This window comes from Pectinophora gossypiella, chromosome 5 (assembly GCF_024362695.1).
Source record: "Pectinophora gossypiella chromosome 5, ilPecGoss1.1, whole genome shotgun sequence".
Taxonomy (NCBI): Eukaryota; Metazoa; Arthropoda; class Insecta; order Lepidoptera; family Gelechiidae; genus Pectinophora; species Pectinophora gossypiella.
The window spans coordinates 12,618,438-12,643,072 of record NC_065408.1 but is presented as its reverse complement, the minus strand read 5'-3'; the positions used below and the strand labels follow the sequence as shown (position 1 = coordinate 12,643,072).

Genomic DNA, 24,635 nt, shown 5'->3' with positions numbered 1-24,635 from the left:
TTTTACTAAACGTCAAAACAAGAAATTAGGTAAATATTTATACTATGGAGCTTGTATAAAAAAGCAAACTGTGACGTCATAGAAAAACGTAAAAAAGTCGCACTTCGTCGTCGTTCTTCTTGATTAAAATTCATAAATAAAATAGAAAAAATATTTCTTTGTTAGTTAGCAACACAGACCTCCGCGGCCAAACGTTGATTGAATTATCATGAAACGTTGACGTTTCAACGATGGCTACTGGTCAAACACATCATGAAATTATGATAAATTCTAAGATCTGGCCACGACATACGTATTCTGTCCATTGATCTAGCCGTAAATAAAACCAATTGCGTTTGATTAGTAACTTTTTATTTTTCTTTTTTGCTATTTATATACCGACACAAAGAAGAAGCGGTAAATGTTTTGTACAATTAGTTGTCCCTCTGGGCTGCAATAGGGTTTCCACAATACACTTATGAAAAAATTTGGTTGAATTGGATGTTGGATGATAAATAATAATTGTCACTAGATGACACTTCTCACTAGACGATCTGGAGGACCGGGTTCGATTCCCGATGGGGACATTGTCGAAATCATTTTGTGAGACTGTCCTTTGTTTGGTAAGGACTTTGCAGGCTTGTATCACCTGATTGTCCGAAAAGGCACGTCCGGAGGGCACGTTAAGCAGTTAATCCCGGCTATTAGCCGTAAAAGCACCTCCACCAACCCGCAATGGAGCAGCGTGGTGGAATATGCTCCATACCTTCTTTAGATGGCGCTTATTTCGATAAGTAATACGGTCTCCGGCGTTGGTACTAAATGTAATGTGTTAAAAGGACCAGAAACCGTCAGACATGACCATGACATATACGTACATAAATGTATATGTATTAATTTATAATATTTGAAAGCAGTATACAAAGCGAAGGTTGGAGGTAGGGCTGGTAGAGGAAGACCTAGAAGGACGTACATTGACCAAATTGAAGATGGATTGATTGATGAATGTGGAGGAAGCAAGAGAAGTGTGTCAGGACTAAAGCAAATGGAATTCCAGAGTCTGCTTACCCCAGTGCAGGCGTGAATTTAAGTACGTATATGTATGTGTATAATATTTTTATTCTGAAGATTGTGTTGATGAAACCCCTGTAGTTAGATACTGTATTATAACACTTCCTATTTTTATTTATATTGCATATGCGGAGAATAACAATAAGTCGTTACATTTATCGTTTGTAGATACACATTTAATGCATACTAGTACTATTTAAATATTAACATCAAATGCTACAGTAGGTATTTATGTATGTATGTCTGTTTCAAAAGATATTCTACGGACTTGTATATTTGATCTTAATAAAATATGCGGTTATGCAAATGTACATCAAGTAGAATCGAATAAACATCTATACATTTTGATTAAGTAAATGATATTTATATTGTACATTATATGTTTTTTTTGGCAACACTGGTAAATACTTAGGTTGCGTTCAACATCTTTTCTCATATATAATTATTAATTCTTATAAATTAATCAATTCTTGACAAAAATCTTGGACTTTTCATCATAAAGAATACCTACAAAATATTTTATTTACAGAGTGTTTGAATGTACGCACACAATTTCAAGTACTCATCAGTGTTGCTTTATGTAATAAAAATAACACTTAAAATAATATCTGTTACATTATCAGTTTTGAAACTGTGCTTATAACATAAATATCTGTTCATCTCTGTACTGTACAACCAAACTTTTAAATAGTCACTTCACTGTACAACCGAACTTCTGAACTGTCACTGTATTAAGATATAGAGGGAAATGATAATGCAAGTTTTTATACCATGATATGTTTGGATCATAGATATTGATATCACGTGGTTACCAGAATTTGGGCCCAGTTAATGGCAATAGTCTCGCCTCCTTTTACTTAGGACTGAAACATAGGCGGCGACGAGTGTGTGTGTAGGTATACTGTACGGTCACGAGCATTAATATGTATACACTTTGGTACCATGTCACATTTACCTTTTTTGACAAATTGAACTGTAAGTCTCACTAAATGTCAAATATGTTAGTGCGACAGAGTCCTAAAGTGGGTACATTATATTGCTCATGACTGTACACCTCTGCCTAACCCTTTGGGGATATAAGCCCAATGCTATGTTATATTAAGTTTTTTAAATGTATAACACATTAAATCGCAAAATATTTCTTAAAACCGTTTATCATGGCAACAAGTCGCATGCATACTGTTTGGTTAGCATTTAGTTACAGGCCAAATAAATCTCACAATTCGGACAAAAGAGCAGGCATTTAGACGTGATCAACTTGCATTATCTATTCACTTTATGTCTTTTGTACAGTCGAGCTTTACTATCACTGTATCATACAACCGAACTTTTAAACAGTCACTGTATCGTACAACCAAACATCTAAACTATCACTGTACTGTTTATGTCACTGTTATGTGTCCTGTTGCCGCTTCATGCACTATTCTTTCGGAGGCCAACTGAGATTCATACTATTGCACTCCTTCTTCTAATGTAACTGGGGAATAGGACTTTGAAGAATAAGGATGGGGAGTTAGTAGAAGATTGTGTAGAAACTATTTGGGGAACACAGCGTCCTTTCTTCATTACCAAACTGTTTCTCTAAGTTCTTTGTGTATAATTTCCAACTATTTTCACCTGCAAGTTAAATTGTTCCCAAATTCGTCACACTGCTAATCTTTTCCGTTTTGCATGCCCATAGAATACTAGGACCTTGATTCCCTCAAAGGCTTATGGTGATTTAGGTCCTTTTGACATCAGAAAGCTTCGCCATATTCCTAGTTTTCTTTTCCGCATTGGTATCCATTATATGCTTTGTTAGTTGTTGTCCATAAATTTAACTTCAACTTTGTAAATTCTTTCATCAACAAATTCAATTCATCTTTGCATCTTGAATCATTTCGACGCTGCGCCAACCCTTTTCTACATCAATACTATGTAAATTATATTTAGAACCAGCTTTAGAAGATAATCCATCAATAAACCTGTCCTTTACTCACGTTTACCTGCGTGCACAAGGCGGTCTGAACCTGGGCTATGGTGGTTGTTTGACGGGATGCCGCCTGATGATTACTAGCTAATAACGATGTCTGTTTGGATACATATTCTGGTTCTGAACGTTAGGGTTGGACTGCTGGACGGGGTAGCCCTGGGTAATGCTGCCGGGTTTCGACTGGAAATAACAATTTTAGGTCAAATATTTTTACTCTTTATTAATTTCTTGCAGTGAGCCGCGGATTTAAAACTGAAATAGTCCCGGGAAATCCCGTTTTGAATTTTTGCCGAAGCAAATCCAGGGACAAAATCACTAACGAACCGGGATATCCCGGGATATTTGGGTACGGCAATTAAAACTGGGCACCCTCAGGCCCGTTGTCTTAAACGTTTTACCGGGTGAGAGCCTTCAGCGGTCCCCATTTGTCCGGCCAAGTAGTTAATACCATCTGCGGCAAATCTACAATAAGTCATGTCAAAAAAAAAGGTTACATAGTTACTTTTTGAATCGTATTTTTTGAAAAAACGAACGTGTCATCCGCGTAAAACTGCTGCAGCTACTTACAACCTGAATTTTAAATATGAATAACTTACTTGCTGAATAGTGGTATGTTGCGTGTGAATGGCGATGTGTCTGGACACCGGCGGAGGGGTCGCGTACACCACGCCACTGCTCACTGCGGGGTGGTGAGCCTCGCTCAGACCTATCAGGACCTGTGGCTGTAAGTAAACACACAAAACATAATATTCTTTTTCTACTCCTCTACTTTAATCTGGCATTTAAATAACCAAAAAGTCTAATATAAGTACATACATAATTAAACTCTTTGAAAAAGTGTACGCTCTATGGCCTATAAAAGCATTGTTTACAAAGTGTAACTGTACTATAATGTCGCCAAAAAAGCATTGTTGTTGTTTTTTTTTTTTGACCTGGAAACTGGCACCTTTACTTTGTTTGGTGCCATAGATATACTATAAAAAAAAAGTATACATTTGCCGCCATTTTCCCATACCATTCAAAATTTACATCTTCATTTTTATAAATAAAATTTTTCTTTGTATAATTTTTGTTTCATTTAAAATTACGTCGTCGTAGAAAAAGTATTGTATGCAACGTTGTATAACTAGGTCAAAAAATGCTCGTGGCGTCTCTTATTGCGATGTTCGCCAAGGCTCACATCGCAACTCACGCCACTCGCATTTTTTGACCCTTCTTATACAACTGTTGCATAAAATACTATTATACTTGTTCTGACATGTGACATCAATAAGGGTGAATATCAAAATGTGCCAAGTTTGGTGGCGAACTTTCATATTATTTTTTCGTGAAAAAAACGCACGCACGCTACGAGGAACAAGTTACCTCGTAGCTAACTATCCTTTTTCGTGTCGGAACCCTATTTTTCACGAAAAAGTAATATGAAAGTTCGCCACCAAACTTGACAGTTTGATATTCACCCATAACCAACCTCAGCTGAACAGTGACAGCAGTAAGTCATCTTTTTAAGTATCTAAGAACGAATACCAGGGGGGTTAAAACGGCCACATCGAAACAATTCATTTGCGCATATAAAAGTAAGTGCGCAATGCATGTTTGCAATGTCAATAAGAAATATATTTTATAGATGAATTGGGTAGTTTCTTAGGTCAAAGATAAATTATGAAACTCTAAATAAAGACACATCTTAAGGTGACAAAAAACGTTTTCTTTTTTCTATTTAACTTACTTATGAATTTTAATAAATAAAATGTAATAAAGTGCGAAATTTTGACAGGTTTTTCTATGACGTCACAGCTTGCTTTTTCATACAAATTCCTTAGTAATTTGGTGTTTTGACGATAAGTAAAAAGTAACTGATTTGACTAGTTTGAAACTAGCCTATTGCTTCGATGTGGCTTTTTTAATCCCCCAAGAATGGCTACGGCCAATTTTATAGACTTGATTGCTCACCATGGAAAGGGCGTGGTTATAATGTGCGAACCAACCTGTTCCTTCTTAGGTTCCTGATGCTGCTGGCCGTCTCTATTCTTCAACATGTCTAGGTAGAGTTGAGGCGGCTGCGGCGCGGGCGCATACATGAGGTTAGCGTGGTGCGGCGTGTGCGGCGTGTGTGGCGTGTGCGCGTGGTGCGCGTACAACAACGGCGGGGGGCGCTCGCCCACGACGCCCACGACCCCTGACGTGGGCATCGCGTAGTACGCCGCCGATGAGACCGACTGACCGCCCACGTTGGACGCGTACTGTGACGGTTCTGGAATTATATATTTTATACATTGTTTTTATACATTGGTTTGTCGTAGTGAGTTTCGTGCGAGTTCAGATGGTTCCGAACATTCCGATATCAGAAACGTAAACAAGCGGCAAAGAAAGAGGGTAGACAGATATGTCTGCCCGTAGAAAATTATGGATCTACCTACTCCACTCCAATCTCATCAGTCATCCCGTGATCATGGCACTTGCAACAGTGTCGAAATATCGGGAGTCTCATATCCCCATTTAAACGCGGTAAGAACCCGTTATTATGTGCTTTAATTATATATTTTATGACGTCACGAAGAAATATTTGGGTTGGGATGAGACAATGATCTTTTTTTATCGTGTAGGTCGGATTACCAACCTCATCAACCCTGGTTACAGGGTTATTATTGAGCCGCCAAAGGCCCCTGACATGACTCATGCAACGACTACGTACCTACTTTCATCAGGAAGTAGCAACCGAGACCAACGGCTTAACGTGCCTTCCGAAGCACGGATCATCTTTCTTTCGGACAGTCAGGTGATCAGCATGTAATGTCCTAATCAAACTAGAGATCACAAAGTGTTTTTTGTGATGTCCCCACCGGGACTCGAACTCGGGATCTTCGGATCGTGAGCCCAGCGCCCAAACCACTGGATCACGGAGGCCGTCGGCCGGGATGAGACAATGATTATAGTGCCCTACTGGTAAGTATAATCTGACTGTGTTATGAATACAGAGTATGCTATTATTTATACTGTTTTCAGTGTGAATCCTTCAAAACAATGACGAAATGATGTTTAGAACATGCATAGCAGCCTCTAACTCTTGCCCTAAAACTATTATACATCTAGTAGTCCTTTGAACTGATCCAATTGTATAGCTTAATAGACATTCCAACTAGCGTCAGTCCCGTCATATCAATATGATTACGACAACACGCTACTATAGGATAGTTTTAAGGCCGTAAATAATAAGCTATACCTGTTTCTCATTGTATTACAACTCCATTCAATATGGGGACCCTGGTTATACATTTTTAGAACACATTGGTAGAAAATTAAGTCCCCAATTTTCTAACTAATTGTCTAAGCAATTTTGCTTATCTCTGGCAAGAGAACCCTAAGCTACAGCCTATAGCTACGTAGCCTATGCTCAACGGCGGTAATTACACGTAATCACAAAATTGGCAATAACTATTTACACACAATATAAATTAGATGTTAGGTAGGTACATGATCAATGTTAGAAACTACATAACAAAACAAAGGGTTAGAAAGAGCAACCAAACATGAGGAAAAACAAAACACTACTACCACACAACACAAGGAAGAACAAAAGACAAACTGTTATTTCATCCAGTTAATAACTAGGAAAGATTATGAGTTAAAATGTACGAACGGACCGGATACCTCGTGCAAAATGTTAGTCTTTATTAGTAAGTACATAGGAAACATGAATCGATAGTCATACGCGATTTTCATTTGTTAGCAATCTTGGCAAACCTACTAGTTCTTTATTTAAAAACGATATGACTCAAAGATCCCTCTAGATTATTATTTAATATCGAATAAAATGAAGTTTTATTTTAAAAACCCGATCACAAACGCGGTGAAGCTACTATAATATTTAAAAAGAGAGACAAGTATACGAGCCCAACATGAGAGCGAAAGAGAGGGAAATGTTAAATTTCACTCCTTTTTCTCGTAGTACGCATTAGATATACAAGACGAGACAATGCATTTTAGGTCTATCTCACTCATTCTTGTACCTTAATCTAAATTTATTCGTAGACCTTAATGTATTATAGAATCTTCAACGTCTGTGATCAGCTTTATAAGTTACGTGTCCGCTGCTTCGGAATCGGAGCGTACGCAGGTAAACGCCGTTCTATAGTTATCAATACGAAGCAAGAGACCCCACCTCTCCGCCCGCTGCGATTCCGATCGAGTGAACAAAATGGAAAACAACACATGAAACAAAAGATACAGAATGTAATATGAGAGAGGGAAAGTGAATGAGAAGCGAGCGCCACCTAGGATAGAGACTCACTGTTCCACAATACGGCGCGTGCCATCTGTGGGCCCCTGCGCCCGTCCTCTACTTCTGTAAAAGATTATCACACACATTCGCTGTAGTTCACATATTGTTAGTATGCCAACGGTACTCACTCATATTTAGTTGGGTTATCTTGGTTTTATTAATGTATTGTCTTGTTTTCATTTACTCCGATATCTGAGTTATATCTCCCGTTTGAAAAAAGAAGATAGTAGGTAAGTATAGTAGGAATAATTATTTCATAAAATCTGAATTTATTCTTTCGAACAGCACAAAATAAAAGCGCTGTTGCAAACATTGCTTCTTTTGCTCGTAGATACATAAAGAAGCTTTAACCTCCTAAGGTCGAGATTTACAGACACAATAGTTTAGTTTTGCGACTTTAAAACCAATAAGAATAAAGAGTTTATGAGTGAATATCTTTACCATACTCAAGGATAACATTGAAGTAGAAAACATGTTTAGATAATTCCAAATTATTACATCCCATGTACATGGCTTCATCAGAGGCCTAGAAAGCCCTTTTGTGTGCAAGAAAACTATATATCAATGCTCAATGCATACAGAATTGGTATCGTAATTGGAATCGTGGGCGGAAAACTAGTTATTTATTATATTATGTAATACAAGCGCAACAAATTCTAAACTCCGCTTCCCGAAACGCTATTTCTCCTCTATGTGCATTGAGTTTAAATGCTGGAAAACTCTAGTGCCTTTGTTAAAGTACACAGTAACAAACAAAGTGTATTTTTTTTCCTAGTTTTCATTTAATATATTTTTGTAAAGTTCATAGTTAAAATGGAAACCATTTACTGCGTATTTGTGGCGGACTAAAACTTAACTATAATTAAGTTTGGTGCGCCGGAATTGACACCATTAGGTATATTCCTTAATTTAGATAACTTAAGTACTTAATATCTCTGGACCCAGAGTGCTACGGTCCATTGACCTTGACAACCCACATAAAAAGAAGAATAAGTGAAGACTTACTGTGGTCAGAATAAACTTGTTGATGCTTCATAGGTTGATGTAATCTATGTGCGTACAGTGCATAGGTAGGCGATGGACTGCGCGTTCGTTTCACGCCGGTTTGAATGGGACCACGTACGATGGTTTGCTGTTGAAATAATACTAATTAATTAGACATATAGACAGTATCTCCCTCATTCAGCGCTCATCGCTATCTGCCCACTAAGGTCGATTACTTATTTCAAATATAACCCTCTCAGACGAACCGAGGTTCGCGCCCAACTGGGCACTTTCAAGCCTGTCGTCTTAAATTTTGTACCGGCCAAGTATTTGCTGAAAATTTACATTAATTCACGTCAAAAAAACAGACACTTAACGACTACCTACGTCCATAACATAACAAATACTTTATTGCAGACAGGAAGTACAAGAGACAAAAAGAGAAATGAGTCCATAATTTTTTTGGGGTGGCCAGATCAACCAGAGATCAAACAATGTGTGGCTGCAATGGCGATGATTGCAACATATTGCAACATATTGTCAATGTTGTTCAAGTACCTTGTTGAGCATATGCGAGGTGAGTGGCGGTGGTCGGCCAGGCGCTGGCGGAGGCTCAGGCTGGCCAGACATGCCCATTGGCATCATCGGCATCTGCATGTTGCTCATCTGCATCTTCATTGGTTGCATCTCACTGCAAGAGATAAAGTGATTTGAGTGATAGAAATGAGATTTTATATGGGGTGTCTAGAATCAGCTCACAATCTTAAGGTAACTAGAGGTTTTACCAAATACATTATCACAATAATTCAATCCAATAGTATTGTTTTGATGTTGGCAATGATTCATGCAGTGCAATCCTGGAATGCAACGTTGTGACAGCACAATGAGTAAAAATTCTCAAAGGAATGGGTTCGCTCTAGAAAGCCTGTGAAAACCTCAGGGTTCTGAGCAAGGAGTTAGGTTGACTTGAATAGTCAATAACAGCATGCATCATGATCATCTTAGAGTCTAAATGCAAAAATCAGAGCCCACTAACATAACATGGTAACTTCACACTTCATGGTCACTTACTCCTATGTACCCAAATGTCACATATCAAAATCATTTTTATAGCCTTTTTACACCGCCAAAACTCATTATTTGAATATTTTTGAGTGTATGTATGAATTTGATAGTAATAAACAGTAGAGTATATATTATCCCATACTCACTTAGTTTCCTTTTGCTGCTGACGTTTCCTGATCTCATCCTCGTTGAGGACTTTCTTCAGCTGCATAAACAGCTGCTGTTTCTCCTTCTCCAGCTGCTTTAGCTTTTGTTCAAGCTGCTCAATCTGCTCTTTTGTTTCCTCTGGAATATTAATATGCAAATGGGTGTTTATTTTCGATTAACACTTTCAAGAACATAATATTGCTTTGGTTTGAATCCCAAGCGTAATACTATTAGAATGTAAGGGTGACTTGTAAATGAATAGAGCTATAAAAGATAGAAAAAAGTTGATAAAATTTCTGTCTGAGGTTACATACATGAAAAGGTCAGGTAGCTAAGTATTAAATCATTATTAGCAAGTTGGGAGATAGGTATATTTAAGCTTTAGATTACTTACCCAAAGTCATAACATCTTGTCTTTCCCTAGCTTCACGCTCCTTCCGTAGCCGTTCCTCTTCAACTTCTGCTTCATATTCTAAAACAAAAAATATGTACTAGCTTCATACAACACTTAAAGAAATTTAAAAAAAAATTAAGTGCCAGCTTATAGCCACACTCAAACTCATTACCATGTCATCACATATTTCTAGTCAATTTACATTATACTCTGCTATGGTTAACTTAAAAAACATTATTGATGTTTTCTTGCTCTTTTATCATACCAATTCTCGCAGTGAATGTGTGATTTTAAAATTAAGACATGTCTGAACAGTCGGTAGACAACCTGAAAACACTAGCAAAATCTGCTAAGTAACATTAGGTAAATACATTCACATAATAAGGAAGGAAACCAGTTACCTACATAGGGCCACAATATATTTTAATATGTGATATAGAGTTACGTGTCGTTTTATGTACAAAAGTCAGATTTTAAATAAGGTTAATGTAGCATAAGCCGACTTGTTTGTCTTTTTTACAAGTAACAGTAAACTAAAACCAATAAACGCAATTGATCGAACTACGATTTTATGTCTGTTTACAAGGAAACATGAGTTTCTTTGAACTCAATAGTAATGAAAACATTACCTTCTTTCTTTCTCTGCCTCTCCCGTATAATATGCCGTTTCAAAGCATTCCACATCTTCTGTTCTTGATCATTTTGTTCCTCGGCTGTGGTTGATGTAACGGCAGGCATTTTGGACGATGATCGCTTATTAAATCTTGAATAAAGCAATCAGAATATCTTACACGCAATAAACGACGGGCTACATCAAGTTATTTCACATTAAAATCTTGTAAATCCACGCAAAAATGGATAAAATGAAAATCAATTCACTTGATTGATTGTTGTCCACACCACCATAGAATATTTATTTGATTTTTTAACAGACTAATAGGGTTGTGTTATTGTATTGACTGTTACTGCTCAGAACTGTTATATTTATAAGTAATCACAATTCGACATAATTTCTGACTTTCTGTTTAATAAAACTTTTTACTTGACAACTGGCACAGCAGTTATTATAAAGCCCTAAAGTTGATTTAAACTAAAATGGTACTTACTTATGTCGAAACGTAGTAGGTAGTAGGAGTAGGCTTAGACGTATTATGTTTTAGAGCTTCAAAAGGTGTGAGTCTGATTAAAAGATTTTGTTCTTAGTTATTTTTTTCAGACTCACGATTTGGAATCCCAGTTTTATTCCCGATGGGAACATTGTAGAAATCACTTTGTGAGACTGTCCTTTGTTTGGTAAGGAGTTTTCAGGCTTAAATCACCTGATTGTCTGAAAAATTAAGATGATTCCGTGCTTCGGAGGGCATGTTAAGCTATTGGTCCCGGTTATTCTTTAGCCGTAAACACCTTCACCAACCTGCAGTGAGTTTTTTTTGACAGTCACATGATTTCAGGGCCATGTTCTCACCTAACCGGGGAGTACAAAGTAATGTTTTTGTTTGCAGCATCCTCGACCCAGAACCATCGGAATTCAGAATCCGTTTTTACTTGGTATCTACAGTGTACGTACGTACTTATTACTAAATAATAGCGTCAATACAACTCTACGAAAATTTCTGAACGAAATTAGTCGACGTCATTTCGCTGTCAAACTTGTCAAGTAGCTTGTCAATTTTCCCCTCTCTCCGGGCTTTTTGGCGGGAAACGGGAACGGGACAGTTGCTTTCTTCATTGAGTAATCTAAATAATTAATACGAAGTGGTGTTTTGTGGTTAATGATCGCATTAAGTTAGTCGGAAGACATTCGCGAGTGTTATTATATTGGAGTATTCAATAAACAAAGTGTATCTGCCTATTTTCGCTTCGTGTCAGGAAGCCGCTTCATAACTCAAAAGTTTATGCGGACTTTTGAGTTAATTCGTTTGGGGTTCGGAGTAGGAGTCTACTCCGAGGGTGGGGGCTTAGGTTTCATCATCATCACCTTTCATCATTTCATTAATCATCAAGAAAAAAAATACGTCAGACATGGCTGTATGGGCATAGTTCCCTTTGCCTTACCCTTCGGGGAAAACCAAAACAAAAAAAAAAAAAAATTTCCCCTCTCTCCGCTGCACTTTTCTTTCCCCTCTATCACCTAATACGGTGTTTTTTGTGGGTCAAGATTTTATAAAACTGTATTTCCGTAAATCAATAAAATTTTATTGCATGATAAGTATTAAAATAATCCGATAGGAAAAGTGTAATTTTGCCGGTGTAATCGAAAATGGATGGACCTTCAGGACCTAAGAAGAAAATGAAAACGGTATGTTTATATGATCATTTTTTATTCATTTTGCATTACTAAATCTTTACATCTCGCCGTTCATGTTAAGGTAACTGCTTTGCATAGTTATAATTTGCTTGAACATTAAACCACTGCTATAAGAATCGAAATTGATTTATGAATTTCACTAGGAAATGTTAATCATATTTACCAAAAACTTATTCTTGTTTATACCTGGTTCTACTTTTACATTATTAAAAAAAAAAAAAAAAAAAAAATTGTTACAATAAGTCCATAATAAAGGCTATATCTATCTATCTATCTATATCTATCTATCTACTTTTACAGTGCAACTGAAAGACGTGTTCTAAAATAATTTCTGACTGAAATACATGTATAAATCAATAAAATACATTATGTAGTAGTGAAAATATTATCTTTTTATTTATTATCTTCCAATACGTTATTTTATTAGACAAGAGATTAGAATTATCGAAAATACAGCATATGTACTCACATTGCCCCCGTTTAACAGATTAGATAGTACCTATATAGATTTAACCTTCAGAAGTTCAGGTATGTAATGGGTAGGTATAGGTATGTATTGTGAAACTCATAAATTAATTTTTAGATTCTTCAATCTAAACATCTCACCTCTTCCGTGTTTTTATATCTTTTCATATAGGTGTGTCAGTGTGTGATTTTACACCACAGCCTCACATGTTGATATTTATGAACTCTACCATCATTATTGCACTTATGATAACGAATAATAATTTCATTGATGATAAATAAATTACATTAAATAAAATCCTACCAGGTATATTTCTTCGTTAGGTTTGTCCCTGTAAAATTACCTACATGAATTTTGGCAAATTTCATTACAAATAACGCAATTTATATCATAATTATTCAATCCAAAATTATTTTTAACAATGTTACTATGTAGTTTAGTAGCCCATATTTATTTTTTATTGGAGCTCTTTATTGTACATAGTAAAACGTAAAAATGCTAATTTTAAAGATGAAGTATTGTTTACTATAATATATAGGTACATATGGGGTGTTAGTGACATCATAACAAATACTAAGGGGGACGATTCAGACCATGATTTTTAGTTCATATGAAGTGGAATTTTCAGTCAAAAATTTCACTTGATATCAACTCAGAATTATGGTGTGAATCACCCCTCAAAATTTTCGTTATTATGTCACTAACACCCTGTATACTTGTTTTATATTGAGTGCAAAAACAAATCACCTTGACAGTTGTGGATATGTAAGATTACATTTTCAAGTACAATGTCACCACAGGAAATGAACAGTTATACCTACTACAATTACACTAATAACTTTATTGTGCCTCTTTATTTTGTACTTACAACAGTTACAACTACGTACTTTGTACTTAAGTCATTCATCGCTGATTATTACTAAGAATACTACTACATCAACACCCCTAGGACTCGAATTACTCATTTATTAAATGACTAATTTAAAAAAGAAAAACCTTTACAAACAATCAGTTTTAAAACAGTTTGTTATTAGGCCTATTGCACTAGATTTGTTTTGTGAAAAGTAGTTGGTCCTGTCCTGTAGTATTCTTTTCAGTAGGGTTGCCACAAAGACATTCCTTTTCCATTGTTGTTAAAGGAGTTAAAATGTTCTATTCTCTTTTTAAATTATAAATGATATTCGAGAAGCGTGGGTAGGTAGACAGAGCGGTTCACATGCAGGCTGTAATTTCTAGTTCAAATAGAGCACTGTAACGGTTTGCTTGTAGAGTGACGCGCCTATTAACCCCAAATATCAGACTTATGTAGGGTTTACGTTTATTTGTCTTTAATTCTGGAACATGCAAACAGGTGCTGGGTCCGAATCCCGGTGAGGACATATCACATAGATCAATTTGTCAGCCCTGGTTTTGTTAGGACATTGCAGGTTAATCACTCGACTGTCCGAAAGTAAGATTATCCGTGCTTCGGAAGGCATGCTAACCCGTTGGCGGCTCAATAATAACCTGACACCAGGCTCGATGAGGTTGGTTATCCACTTCACAATCCACACTATAGAAGAAGACTAGGGGCGTCGAAGATGCGCATACGCATGGTAATCGAAAAACAGCGATTCAGACTATGTAAGTACAAGAATCATAAAAGAATGTCTAAGGCGCAGGGCTATAGCACCTCACAGTCAGGGCCGACAACTATTCCAAGCCCACAGTATGTTATTTTGCCTTTTTAGTTTGGAATATCCCCAATGATCCGAATCTTGTTACTCCCACAGTTTTGTAAGAGGACTTTAGGTTCTCTGAGCTTCTCTCGTGCGCGTTGTTGGTTGAATGGCTGACCTCATCAATCCTAGTGTTAAAAGTCATTATTAAACCCGTGCGGCTTTTGTAAGATCGAGGCCTGAGAATCTCAGGTAAATTATATTCTAACTCTTCGAAATACCTACTCGATTCCGATTCAAAAAGCAAGTTCAAGAAATCAAAAGTCTGTGTATTGTAGTCTTGTTTTATTAAGTAGGTAGTTACATTTAAATAGAGGTACAGTTATGAGCAATATAATGTACCCTGGGACTCTGTCGCACTAACATATTTGACATTTAGTGAGACTTACCGTTCAATTTGTCAAAAAAAGTTAATGTGACATGGTACTTGATGGTACAAAAGTGTGTACATATTAATGCTCGTGACCGTACTTAGGTATAAAGCGAGGTGTTGCGTTTCATAACACGTGCAGATTTTCACTCATCATTGTCTAATTCTTCAACATAATCAACAAAAACATTTTCGTACACATATAAGTGTATTAATTAAAAATATAGGTTAACTACTTCATTGTTAATTGTCTTTCTTTATTCGTGTGTTAATGTATGAGAATGGAAAGTTCATTCTCGTCCATAATGGACAAATCACTTTAAAAAACCGCGATAGCGAGTCCAGTTTTTAAATGGCATATAATACTATCTCGAATGGAAAGTAGTTTTGCTATTTCAAATTCATTCTTTGGGTATTATTAAATCATTACCATATACTTAAGCAAGTACATAAAATGCTGATTTTCAATTTCACAGACAGACATTAACAGAACAAAGACATTGTTGCATAGCGTTTCGGGCTGTGCAATGTACCCCGTAAATGTTTTAATTTAACCTTAGGTAATTTAGCTCTATTAACTCTACTCGGTCGTATGCATTAACGTGATTAAACCAATTGCCGAGTGGCCAAAAAAAAAAAATGGTAGCTATATCTCGTACCTGTTGATTTCCTGATTCGCTTCGTTTTGTTATCGAACAAGATTTTCGTATCTTTTATTGTTTACTCGCAATTAATACGCATGGTTCGCCGGTTTTGCAGCCAGTGTACAGTAGAGCGGCCCGCGCGCAGCCGCATTCTCGCGAACCGGTCCGATTTTCGAACGTCAGACGCTCACTGGCGGGAAAGTGTCTTTGAAACTATTATTTTTCTTTTTAATTCAAAATGAGTTTGGAACAAAGGAACAAGAAGGTGGCTGACACCTTTGAGAAGTTCAATATATCACAATGGGGGAACGGCACCACTAGAACGGTTCGTAATTTTTTTTTAACACAAAATAGATAGCTATACACAAATAACACATATTTTTTCATAACTCCGGTGTATGACCGTACCATATATTTGAAAAAGAAAAAAAAAATTGCTTTCTTAAGAATTAATGATGATAAAATACCGGTGTGAACAGGAAATGTGTCTACTTTCACTCGCCAATTTGCTTCCTTGTACTCTCTTCTGCTGCGCGGAATAAGTTCGTATGAAGTAAACACACAGTAGAAATAAATGGTTACGTCTATTCAAGTCCAATGACCTGTTATGAAGTGTTATGTATGATAACTGTTGGTGAGTAATAAAGGAAGAAAATTACCTTGTGACCATTCAATTTTCTTTCATTACGTACATAATGTTTCGTTATTCATTAACTTTGCGCTTTACCAGTCAGGAGAGAAATAAGCATTCGGTTCATTTAATGCCTACTAAATTGTAGGCTTTACGTGAGTAAGGCCGTGTCTGCGCCCTTAACCTTGATACCACGGTTGGTGAGATCTTTCACCGCCCTTAGAATACCGAGTAGGTAGGTACTTATCTATGGCTACGTAGTATTATTCCTTATTCTATGCTATGGCCATAGAACGGCAACTCTCCGCTCCCCACCAGCGTCTGAGCTATGTTTACCTCCCCCCGGACAGTTTATAGTCTTTGATCGTATGGCGTCAGACGACACACACTAAGATGCGCGTGTACGATAATGTCAATGTGTGGTGTCTGTGTAAAACGAGGTTGTTTGTATGAACTGTCCGGGGTGTGCTATGGCTATAGATAGAGAGCGTAGAGGATAGTTGTTTTATTGTTTCTTAATTATTATTGTGCGCGAATATAAAAGTAATTGAGTCATGTAAATAAATATCAACTTTTTATAATAATGAGTATACATAAGATTACGCCTATTTATCTGGAAAAATCAATCTGGATCTGATCACGATAAGTACGCCTAGGCCTTCCTCTTCCAACTCTACCACTTTTCCCGCATCATAAAACGTTTTCGTAAGTCTGCTTTCATTCATTCTCCATATATGTTGGTACGAATCATCTCTAATAATAAACATTATAATAAATAATTCATAATTTCGCTATATGCGCACTATAGATGTCACACGCTCTTTGTTTACATCCAAAAAGGTAGGCGACTGTACGTCTAGGTACGTCTACTAATTTGAACGCAATCATGCGATTTAATAGAAAAATTTCCTAGTAAATTAATGCATACTTGATAAGTGGTTTTGAATAAATACTCATTTAGGTCATCGTAATTGAAATCGTACTAAAATGAAGGACAGAGAATTGGTTGTAAGCGCTTGCCTAGCGTTCAGAAAAAGTCGTGGTTTGATCATTCGATACTTGGAGTAACGATTACCACGCTTCTCACAAAAACTCGAAAATCATCATCACCATCTCCCTATTGTTATCCCGTTTTCACAGGGTCCACTTACCTAACCTGGAGATTTGAAAAGTTCGGCTTGGTGAGAACTCGAAAATATATTTTTTTCTGTAGCCTAATTAAATTAATGTCCCATTGCTGGGCAAAGGCCTCCCCCCTCTCTTTCCAAACCTCCCTGTCTTGGGCATCGTTCTGCCAGGTGTGCCGGAAGGCGTCCAGCTCGTCCCTCCACCGTCGCCGTGGTCTGCCTCGAAGTCGACGACCTATTCTTTCTTTGTGACCTGATTTATTGTAGATTTGCCGCAGATGACATTAACTACTTGGCCGGAATCGACGACCTTGTGGGGACCAATCAGATGTTATTTTGGCCCACTTTTCCGGATGCATACGGTTATCCGTAGATAAACCAGAAGCCCTTTTCTTTTTTTGGTATCTATGGTAATGGTATCCGCACCGGGCCGGCGGTGTAGCGAGCGAGCTATTCCGTGGATCGAGCAGTACGAGTACATACAGTCCATCTGCCAAGTCCACTAGTTATATACACATTACACCGTCGCATTATTCAATCCACTACATGTTCTGTGCAGCATGCGTGATGCGGAAGGACAAACGAGATGCATCCGCAATCAAAGTCATTTTTAGATGATGTCTCTTAATAATACGAAGTCGTATAACATAACAGTTTATTAAACCATGATGCCACAGCGTTGAAGGTTTGAATTTATCCTGTACAAAAGAAGTACTTCCTTTATACGTTTTAAATAATATTGGGCTATAGGTTCGTTACATCCATCTACTAGTAGATCAATGGGTGCGTAGCCAGGCCAGGTAGAACAAATTCAAAAGTTAAATTGACGTTTATTGGCTTTTTGGCGGGAACGGGACAGTTGCTTTCTTCATTGAATAATCTAAATAATTAATACGAAGTGGTGTTTTTTTGTGGTTAATGATCGCATTAAGTTAGTCGGAAAACATTCGCGACAGTGTTATTATATCGGAATATTCAATAATCAAAGTGTATCTATCTATTTTCGCTTCGTGCCAACAAGCCGTTTCATAACTCGGAAAGTTTATGCGGACTTCTGAGTTAATTCGTTTGGGGTTCGGAGTAGGAGTCTGCTCTGCTGCTGTCTGAGTAGGAGGTTAGGTTTCATCATTCATCATCATCACCTTTCATCATTTCATTAATCATCAAGAAAAATAAATACAAAAAATAATACGTAAGACGTATGGGCATAGTTCCCTTTGCCTTACCCTTTGGGGAAAACCAAAACATATTACAGGTCATTATAGAGACGGTGATACGGTTCATCACCTATCACGTTGGTAACATACAGCTCGGTGAGACATGAGTTCTTAGTTTTTTTTAGTTTTTAGTTTTTTTTTAGTTTTTTTTAGTTTTTTATGTGTCGTGAGCTTATATTACGTGTTATATAAAACATAAAATTAAATGATGATTTATTCCATCGACCATTGTAATTTGCATTTACGATCTATAAATAGTTACTATTATAATCATTTACCTATACAGCCTTTAGGTATATTACCTATAACTAACTTGTCGATCAACGTCCTACCATTTAAGGTGATATAATAATTATTATTGGGTTTAGATATCTATAGTGTCATATAAACTCTATAGTCAGGGACTAACAAACTTCAAAAAGTCTCCTCTTCTTTCGTGTGGGTTATGAGGTGGATTACCAACCTCACCAACCCTGGTGTCAGCGTTACTATTGAGCCGCCAAACGCCCCTGACATGGCTCATGTAACGATTACTTATTTACATCAGTAAGTAGTAACTGGGACCAACGGCTTAACGTGCCTTCCAAATCACTGATCATCTTGCTTTTAGACGATCAAGTGATCATTCGTAATGTCCGAACCAAACTAGGGACACAAAAGTGATTTTTGTGATATTTCCCTACCGAGTTACCCACACGATAGAAGATTGAAGTCCGACTTCTAGCCCACACTACACTATACCTATTCACATGGCAAGACCCACACAACGGAACAAACAGTTCTGAAATCCTGTAACAATGTCATTGTATTCCGACTAAATCTGCGTAGTGATTGTACTTGCGTGAACGTACCATGTACGTTTTGAAGCCATTAGCTAATGTATCTATATAGTAACGGCCTCTCTGGCCCAGTGGTTGAGCGTTCTGCTCACGATTCGGAGGTCCCGGGTTCGAATCCCGGTAGGAACAAATCACTTTGTGATCCCTAGTTTGGTTAGGAAATTGCATGCTGATCACCTGATTGTCCAGAAGTAAGATGATCCGTGCTTCGGAAGGCACGTTAAGCCGTTGGTCCCGGTTACTATTTACTGACGTAAGTGAGTAATCGTTACATGAGCCATGTCAGGGGCCTTTGGTGGCTCAATCATAACTCTGACACCAGGGTTGTGAGGCTGGTATTCCACCTCACAACCTACACGATAAGAAGAAGTATCTGATACATATTGTTTCTATCCTGGGCGTCGAATAAAATACCATAGAGAAGCGTTCAGTTGTTTATTTATTTGTCGAAAAAAGCAATTATGTCGGATTGTGGTTGATTTTAACATTGAAGAGCCGCGGTAGCCCAGAGGTCTGTTTAATAAAACTTACAATTGTAAATTACAATGACAATTTGATGTACATTGCAGAGTGTGTGATCAGGAATATTTTGCAGTTTCATATTAGCTACGTAATGAACATCAAATTGTCGTTGCAATTTACAATTGTAAGTTTTATTAAACAGGCCCCAGTTAGTAGAATGCTTGACTCTCATTGAGATCGCAGGTTCCGATTCCAGCACAGGTTTAAACCAATGATTTTCGAATTCATGTTTGGGTTATAAAATGATTATCACGTGCTCATCGGTGAAGAGCAACATCGCGAGGAAACCCACATTCCCGAGAAATGCGTTTCAGAGGTATGTGATTAATGTTTTCCCTTCGCGGGTTGTAAGGGTAGATAAGCAGTTGCTTTTGTAAAAAAACCGAACTTGTATAATCTTCTGGACCCCGTGAAAAACGGGATAATGTTAGGGAGATGTTGTGCCCTTATTGAACATTGACTGTTGGGTCATTTTTTAGTCGTTTCGGACCTCAAGTAGTTCGGACCACGGTGGAACTCTTTTAATGGGATTATTATTGGATTAGAAGATTTTTATACCACTTTTGTATGGACTATATGTTTTTAGTGAGTAGTAGTTTGTAAGAGGCATGGAAAAACAAGTGAATAATCTTGCTAATATCATTATTGACGTTTTCTTATCGAATCAAAGTGAGTATTATTTGGCTAACAACGAACGTATCGATATTTCCGCGATAATAATCTAGTAACTGTTATCTACTACAGCTGCCTCAGCTGTGTGCGTGCTTGGCACTAGTCATCGTGGAGGTTTATCTTTTTGCTTTTTGAAAATCATTATGCTGGGGGCGATTGGGAGCAATTTTTCCATAGATATCGTAACAATTCCGTGACGTATTATTACCACATGTATTGCTCTGCAAACGTGATAAGTTTGTGATGTTTGAATCTGAATTTATATTTCAAATGCACACGTCTCATCTCATCTGAATTTGTATTTTTATAAGGGTGAGAGAAGTGGTTCTCTCACCCTTATAATAATATTTTTTTAAGGTTATTTGTACTCAAGGAACATACAGTACAAGTAAGCTTATCTCTAAACAAAGAGATTTCTCCCAGGTGACCTACGTGACGAGCGAGATATTCAACGTATATTACTATATAGACATACATACACGACATACATAATTTTGCCCCAACTCGAAGGAAAAACCAACACAAACCGAACAAACTCAGATCGATACCCATTAGTTTGTCGAATGATTCAACATTCTGTTGACCGGTGAACCATAGACAGACACTTACATAGTATTATGTGTGGTAGAGCTTGATAGCTCCACATTAGCGGGTGTTTACGTAAACAACGACTTTCACTACGATTCCTTGCGATGAGTCGTTTAGTACATACTAGTTTCTTATTCTTCTATCGTGTGGGTTGTGAGGCGGAGTACCAACCTCATCAACCCTGGTGTCAGGGTTACTATTGAGCCGCCACACGCCCCTGACATGGCTCATGTATCGAGTACTTACTTACACCTGTAAGTAGTAACCGGGACCAAAGGCTTAACGTGCCTTCCGAAGCACGGATCATCTTACTTTCGGACAATCAGGTGATCAGCCTGTAATGTACTAACCAAACTGGTAGTGTAGTTTCCTATTATGGCCTATTATGTTAATATAGTTTGATTCACACACACACTAATTTAAGAGCCACGCTCTTGTCGGCATTCTTCAAAATGGTATTGCATTCAGCGATTCTGCTGCACACGATCATGAACATAGGTCCATTATATTGGACATAATGTCATCATCATCTCTCTAGCATTATCCCGTTTTTCACGGGGTCCGCTTACCTAACCTGGACTTGACAAGTCCGGTTTTTTACAGAAGCGACTGCCTGTCTGACCTTCCAACCCGCGAAGGGAAAACCAGCCCAATACAGGTTAGGTCACATACCTCCGAAAATTCATTTATCGGGAATGTGAGTTTCCTCACGATGTTTTCTTTCACCGCTGAGCATGTATTAATCATTTGTGATCCAAACATGAATTGGAGGACAAATTCCACAATCATTGGTTTCGGGCTGTGCTGGATTCGTACATGCGACCTCAAAGTGAGTTCGTGCGTTCTACCAACAGGGCTGCCACGTACATTATTGTTGATTATTTAACACGTCTTAAATAAACAAGCTAGAGACCGATAAAATTATATGTAGAATTATTTGGTAAGGTTATGGAAGCTTTCCATAATAAATACGTGTACAGTATGAGCAATAACATGTACCCACTTTAGAACCCTGTCGCATTGTCATATTTGGCATTTAATGAGACTTACGGTTTAATTTGTCAAAAATGTTAATGTGACATGGTTTCAAAGTGTATAGGTATATATTAGTACTCGTGACCGTACATAGGTACATGTCAAGGTAAGAAATGATTAAGTGAGTACTTGTATTACGGATATTATAATCTTATCTCAATTATATTTTGACAGATTAAAGTGCGTAAACAGGCGATAGGAAAGTGCATCTATGATAAAGATCGTACTCGTGCGGGCACCCGCACCCAAACTTTTACGAAACAGATAAACGATCACAAACGCGATAAACAGCTTTATACCGTCTGAAAGAAAGAGTCGTCAAGCCGTTGGCTCACCTTCACACTTCATACAACCAACCTCGTTTTACACAGACACTACACATTTAACATTATCGTACACGCGCATCTGTGTGTGTGACGTCTGACACCATACGATTCAAGTCTAAACTATGTCCGAGGGGGGGTAAATCTATCTCAGACGCTCTTGGGGAGCGGAGAGTTGCCGTTCCATACGTAGTATTATTCCTTATTCTATGCCGGTGGTCTTGGTAATATACAGGGTGCTAGTGACATCGTAACGAAAACTTTGAGGGATGATTCAGACCATGATTCTGAGTTGATATCAAGTGGAATTTTCCGTCGCAAAAGTATGGATAGGAAAATAATTAAAAAAAAAACACAAAAAAATTCATGAATTTTTTGTTGAATATCAAGTGGAATTTTCCATCGCAAAAGTATAGAATTGAAAATAATTTAAAAAAACTAAAAAAAATACATGATTTTTGCGACGGAAAAATCCACTTGATATCGACTCAGAATCATGGTCTGAATCATCCCTCAAAGTTTTCGTTACGATGTCACTAACACCCTTTATACTTAAGTAAACATGTACGTAGTTGTTGCATAGAGCCATGTCAAAAGCATCTTAGAACGGTAACTCTTCACACCAATTCGTAGACGAGGCGCCCAGGTAGATTAACTTCACCGTCTATTAAACATAATTAAGTAATAAATGTCCTCAAGTAATAAACTCACTAAGGAGTGTGGACTGCCTCCTGTGGCATTAATAAACTAATCTCACATGAGATTGCCCTGAAGACCATGCTCAGTTCCCTGTCCCTGAACTGTCATATTGACATGATCTTGAGAGCAGTCCAAAGCTGAGATTAGTTTATTGATACCACGCTTCGAGACTGCCCTCAAGATCATGTCAATGTGACAGTTCTTATATAAAAACAGGGAATTGAGCATGGTCTTGAGGGTAGTCTCAGCTGAGATTAGTTTATTTATACCACTCTTAGTAGTCAATTTATTTTCTAATATTTTAAGATCTCAAACAAAAACAAGTCCTTTCCGTACATATCGGTGGGCCCTGTTACAATATTAATTGCTGCCAACAAAAACTCGTTTCGGTGTTTATCAACTAACTCCTATGTTTAAAACAAATTCGTATTTGCAGTGCAATCAAATGAGTTTTTTTTTCACGTTTGACCGCAATATTACCTGATGGCAAGTGAAGATTTGGCCTAAGGAACACGCTTACCTAGGACATGCCTGTTCACCCACTCCAGCTTCTAAAATTGCTATTTTAAATAAAATTTCAAAAACGTATTTGCAGTGCAGTAAAATGAGATTATTTCACGTTTGAATGTGTGACGTAAGGAACGCGCTTACCTAGTAAATGCCTGTTGTAAAATTGCTGTTTTAAATAAAATAAGAACATTACTGTCTACATCAAGAATTAAGCAGGAAAACGACTACCTACCTGTGTAAAAAAATGTTTTTACTTTTGTTTCTTGAGCCAGTAAAGTGCAACGGACAGTTTTTTTGTAGATAATAAGATAAACCTTGTATTTTACAGTCAAATGATTGACCATAGCTAAGTGAATACCAATCAGGAAATGTAATTATATTCTGCATTCTGCATTGATTGATCTTATAATAGTAATTTAACAGTTCTACAAGTTAGACACTATAAAATAAAATAATTGACCTTTATGCAAAGCCAAGGTTTGTTTATGTACCTATGAGAGTATATGTAGTTTATTTTCAGCTTATTACCTGTATATAAAAGTTTTAATGGTCGCTAAAGTTAAAGAGGTACTCTGAGTACTTTTTTAAAACGTTTTTGGACCCTTCTTAGTCTCGGTTTCCTTGTTACTGAATAAAATAAAAAATTAAAATGCGGAAATTATTCGTGTACTTAATTAATAAGAATCGTGTTGTATTTCTTCATACTTTAATCAGCAATTTTCATGCTTGAGTAAAATTTTATTTTTATACATTTTCGATTTACGTGAGTACTAAAAACATAATAACAATATTATTTTGTTATTATATGTGCACCGATAATTACGTAAAAAGTAAGTAGGATATTCTTTCGCCTTTATCATAAACTTTTAGGAACTTTATGAACTCATATTTAAAGTGACCATAAAATACATACATAAACAATCTTTACACAATCCTTTGCTGGGCACAGGCCTCTTAAGCAACTGGGGGGTATGGAGCTCCACCACACAGCTCCATTTTTTTTAAATATGCTTGCGTTTAACCACATACTCACCAGCCGGGTCTGCTGCCGCGCGCGGCGCGAATTATATTG

General features: G+C 37.2%; 2 protein-coding genes and 1 long non-coding RNA gene across 4 annotated transcripts in view; 1 reads left to right on the top strand and 2 right to left on the bottom strand.

The window, feature by feature from the left end:
• Positions 1-334: 334 nt before the first annotated feature.
• LOC126367071 (inner centromere protein-like) lies at positions 335-10,808 on the bottom strand. The gene is made up of 9 exons (XM_050010468.1): positions 10,524-10,808; positions 9,895-9,972; positions 9,500-9,638; positions 8,847-8,979; positions 8,310-8,436; positions 7,314-7,367; positions 5,011-5,276; positions 3,619-3,744; positions 335-3,202 (listed from the first exon to the last, which is right to left on the bottom strand). Exons 1-9 carry the CDS (start codon positions 10,630-10,632, stop codon positions 3,107-3,109), a joined length of 1,128 nt encoding a protein of 375 aa, XP_049866425.1. The 5' UTR covers positions 10,633-10,808; the 3' UTR covers positions 335-3,106.
• Positions 335-24,635, bottom strand: part of LOC126367145 (uncharacterized) — a 28,127-nt gene continuing 3,826 nt past the window's right edge. Inside the window, exon 2 of the long non-coding RNA XR_007566445.1 lies at positions 335-2,005. This is a non-coding gene — a long non-coding RNA (uncharacterized LOC126367145). The remainder of the gene's footprint in view (positions 2,006-24,635) is intronic.
• The window catches only part of LOC126367032 (bifunctional 3'-phosphoadenosine 5'-phosphosulfate synthase), a 31,761-nt gene continuing 19,125 nt past the window's right edge, over positions 12,000-24,635 (top strand). The window contains exon 1 of one of the 2 annotated variants that reach the window (XM_050010411.1): positions 12,000-12,193. In XM_050010411.1, coding sequence (XP_049866368.1) covers positions 12,155-12,193 — 39 coding nt within the window. In that variant the 5' untranslated portion in view covers positions 12,000-12,154. Of the gene's footprint in view, positions 12,194-15,521; positions 15,726-24,635 lie in introns of those variants that run through there. The other variant, XM_050010409.1, reaches the window with a different exon arrangement.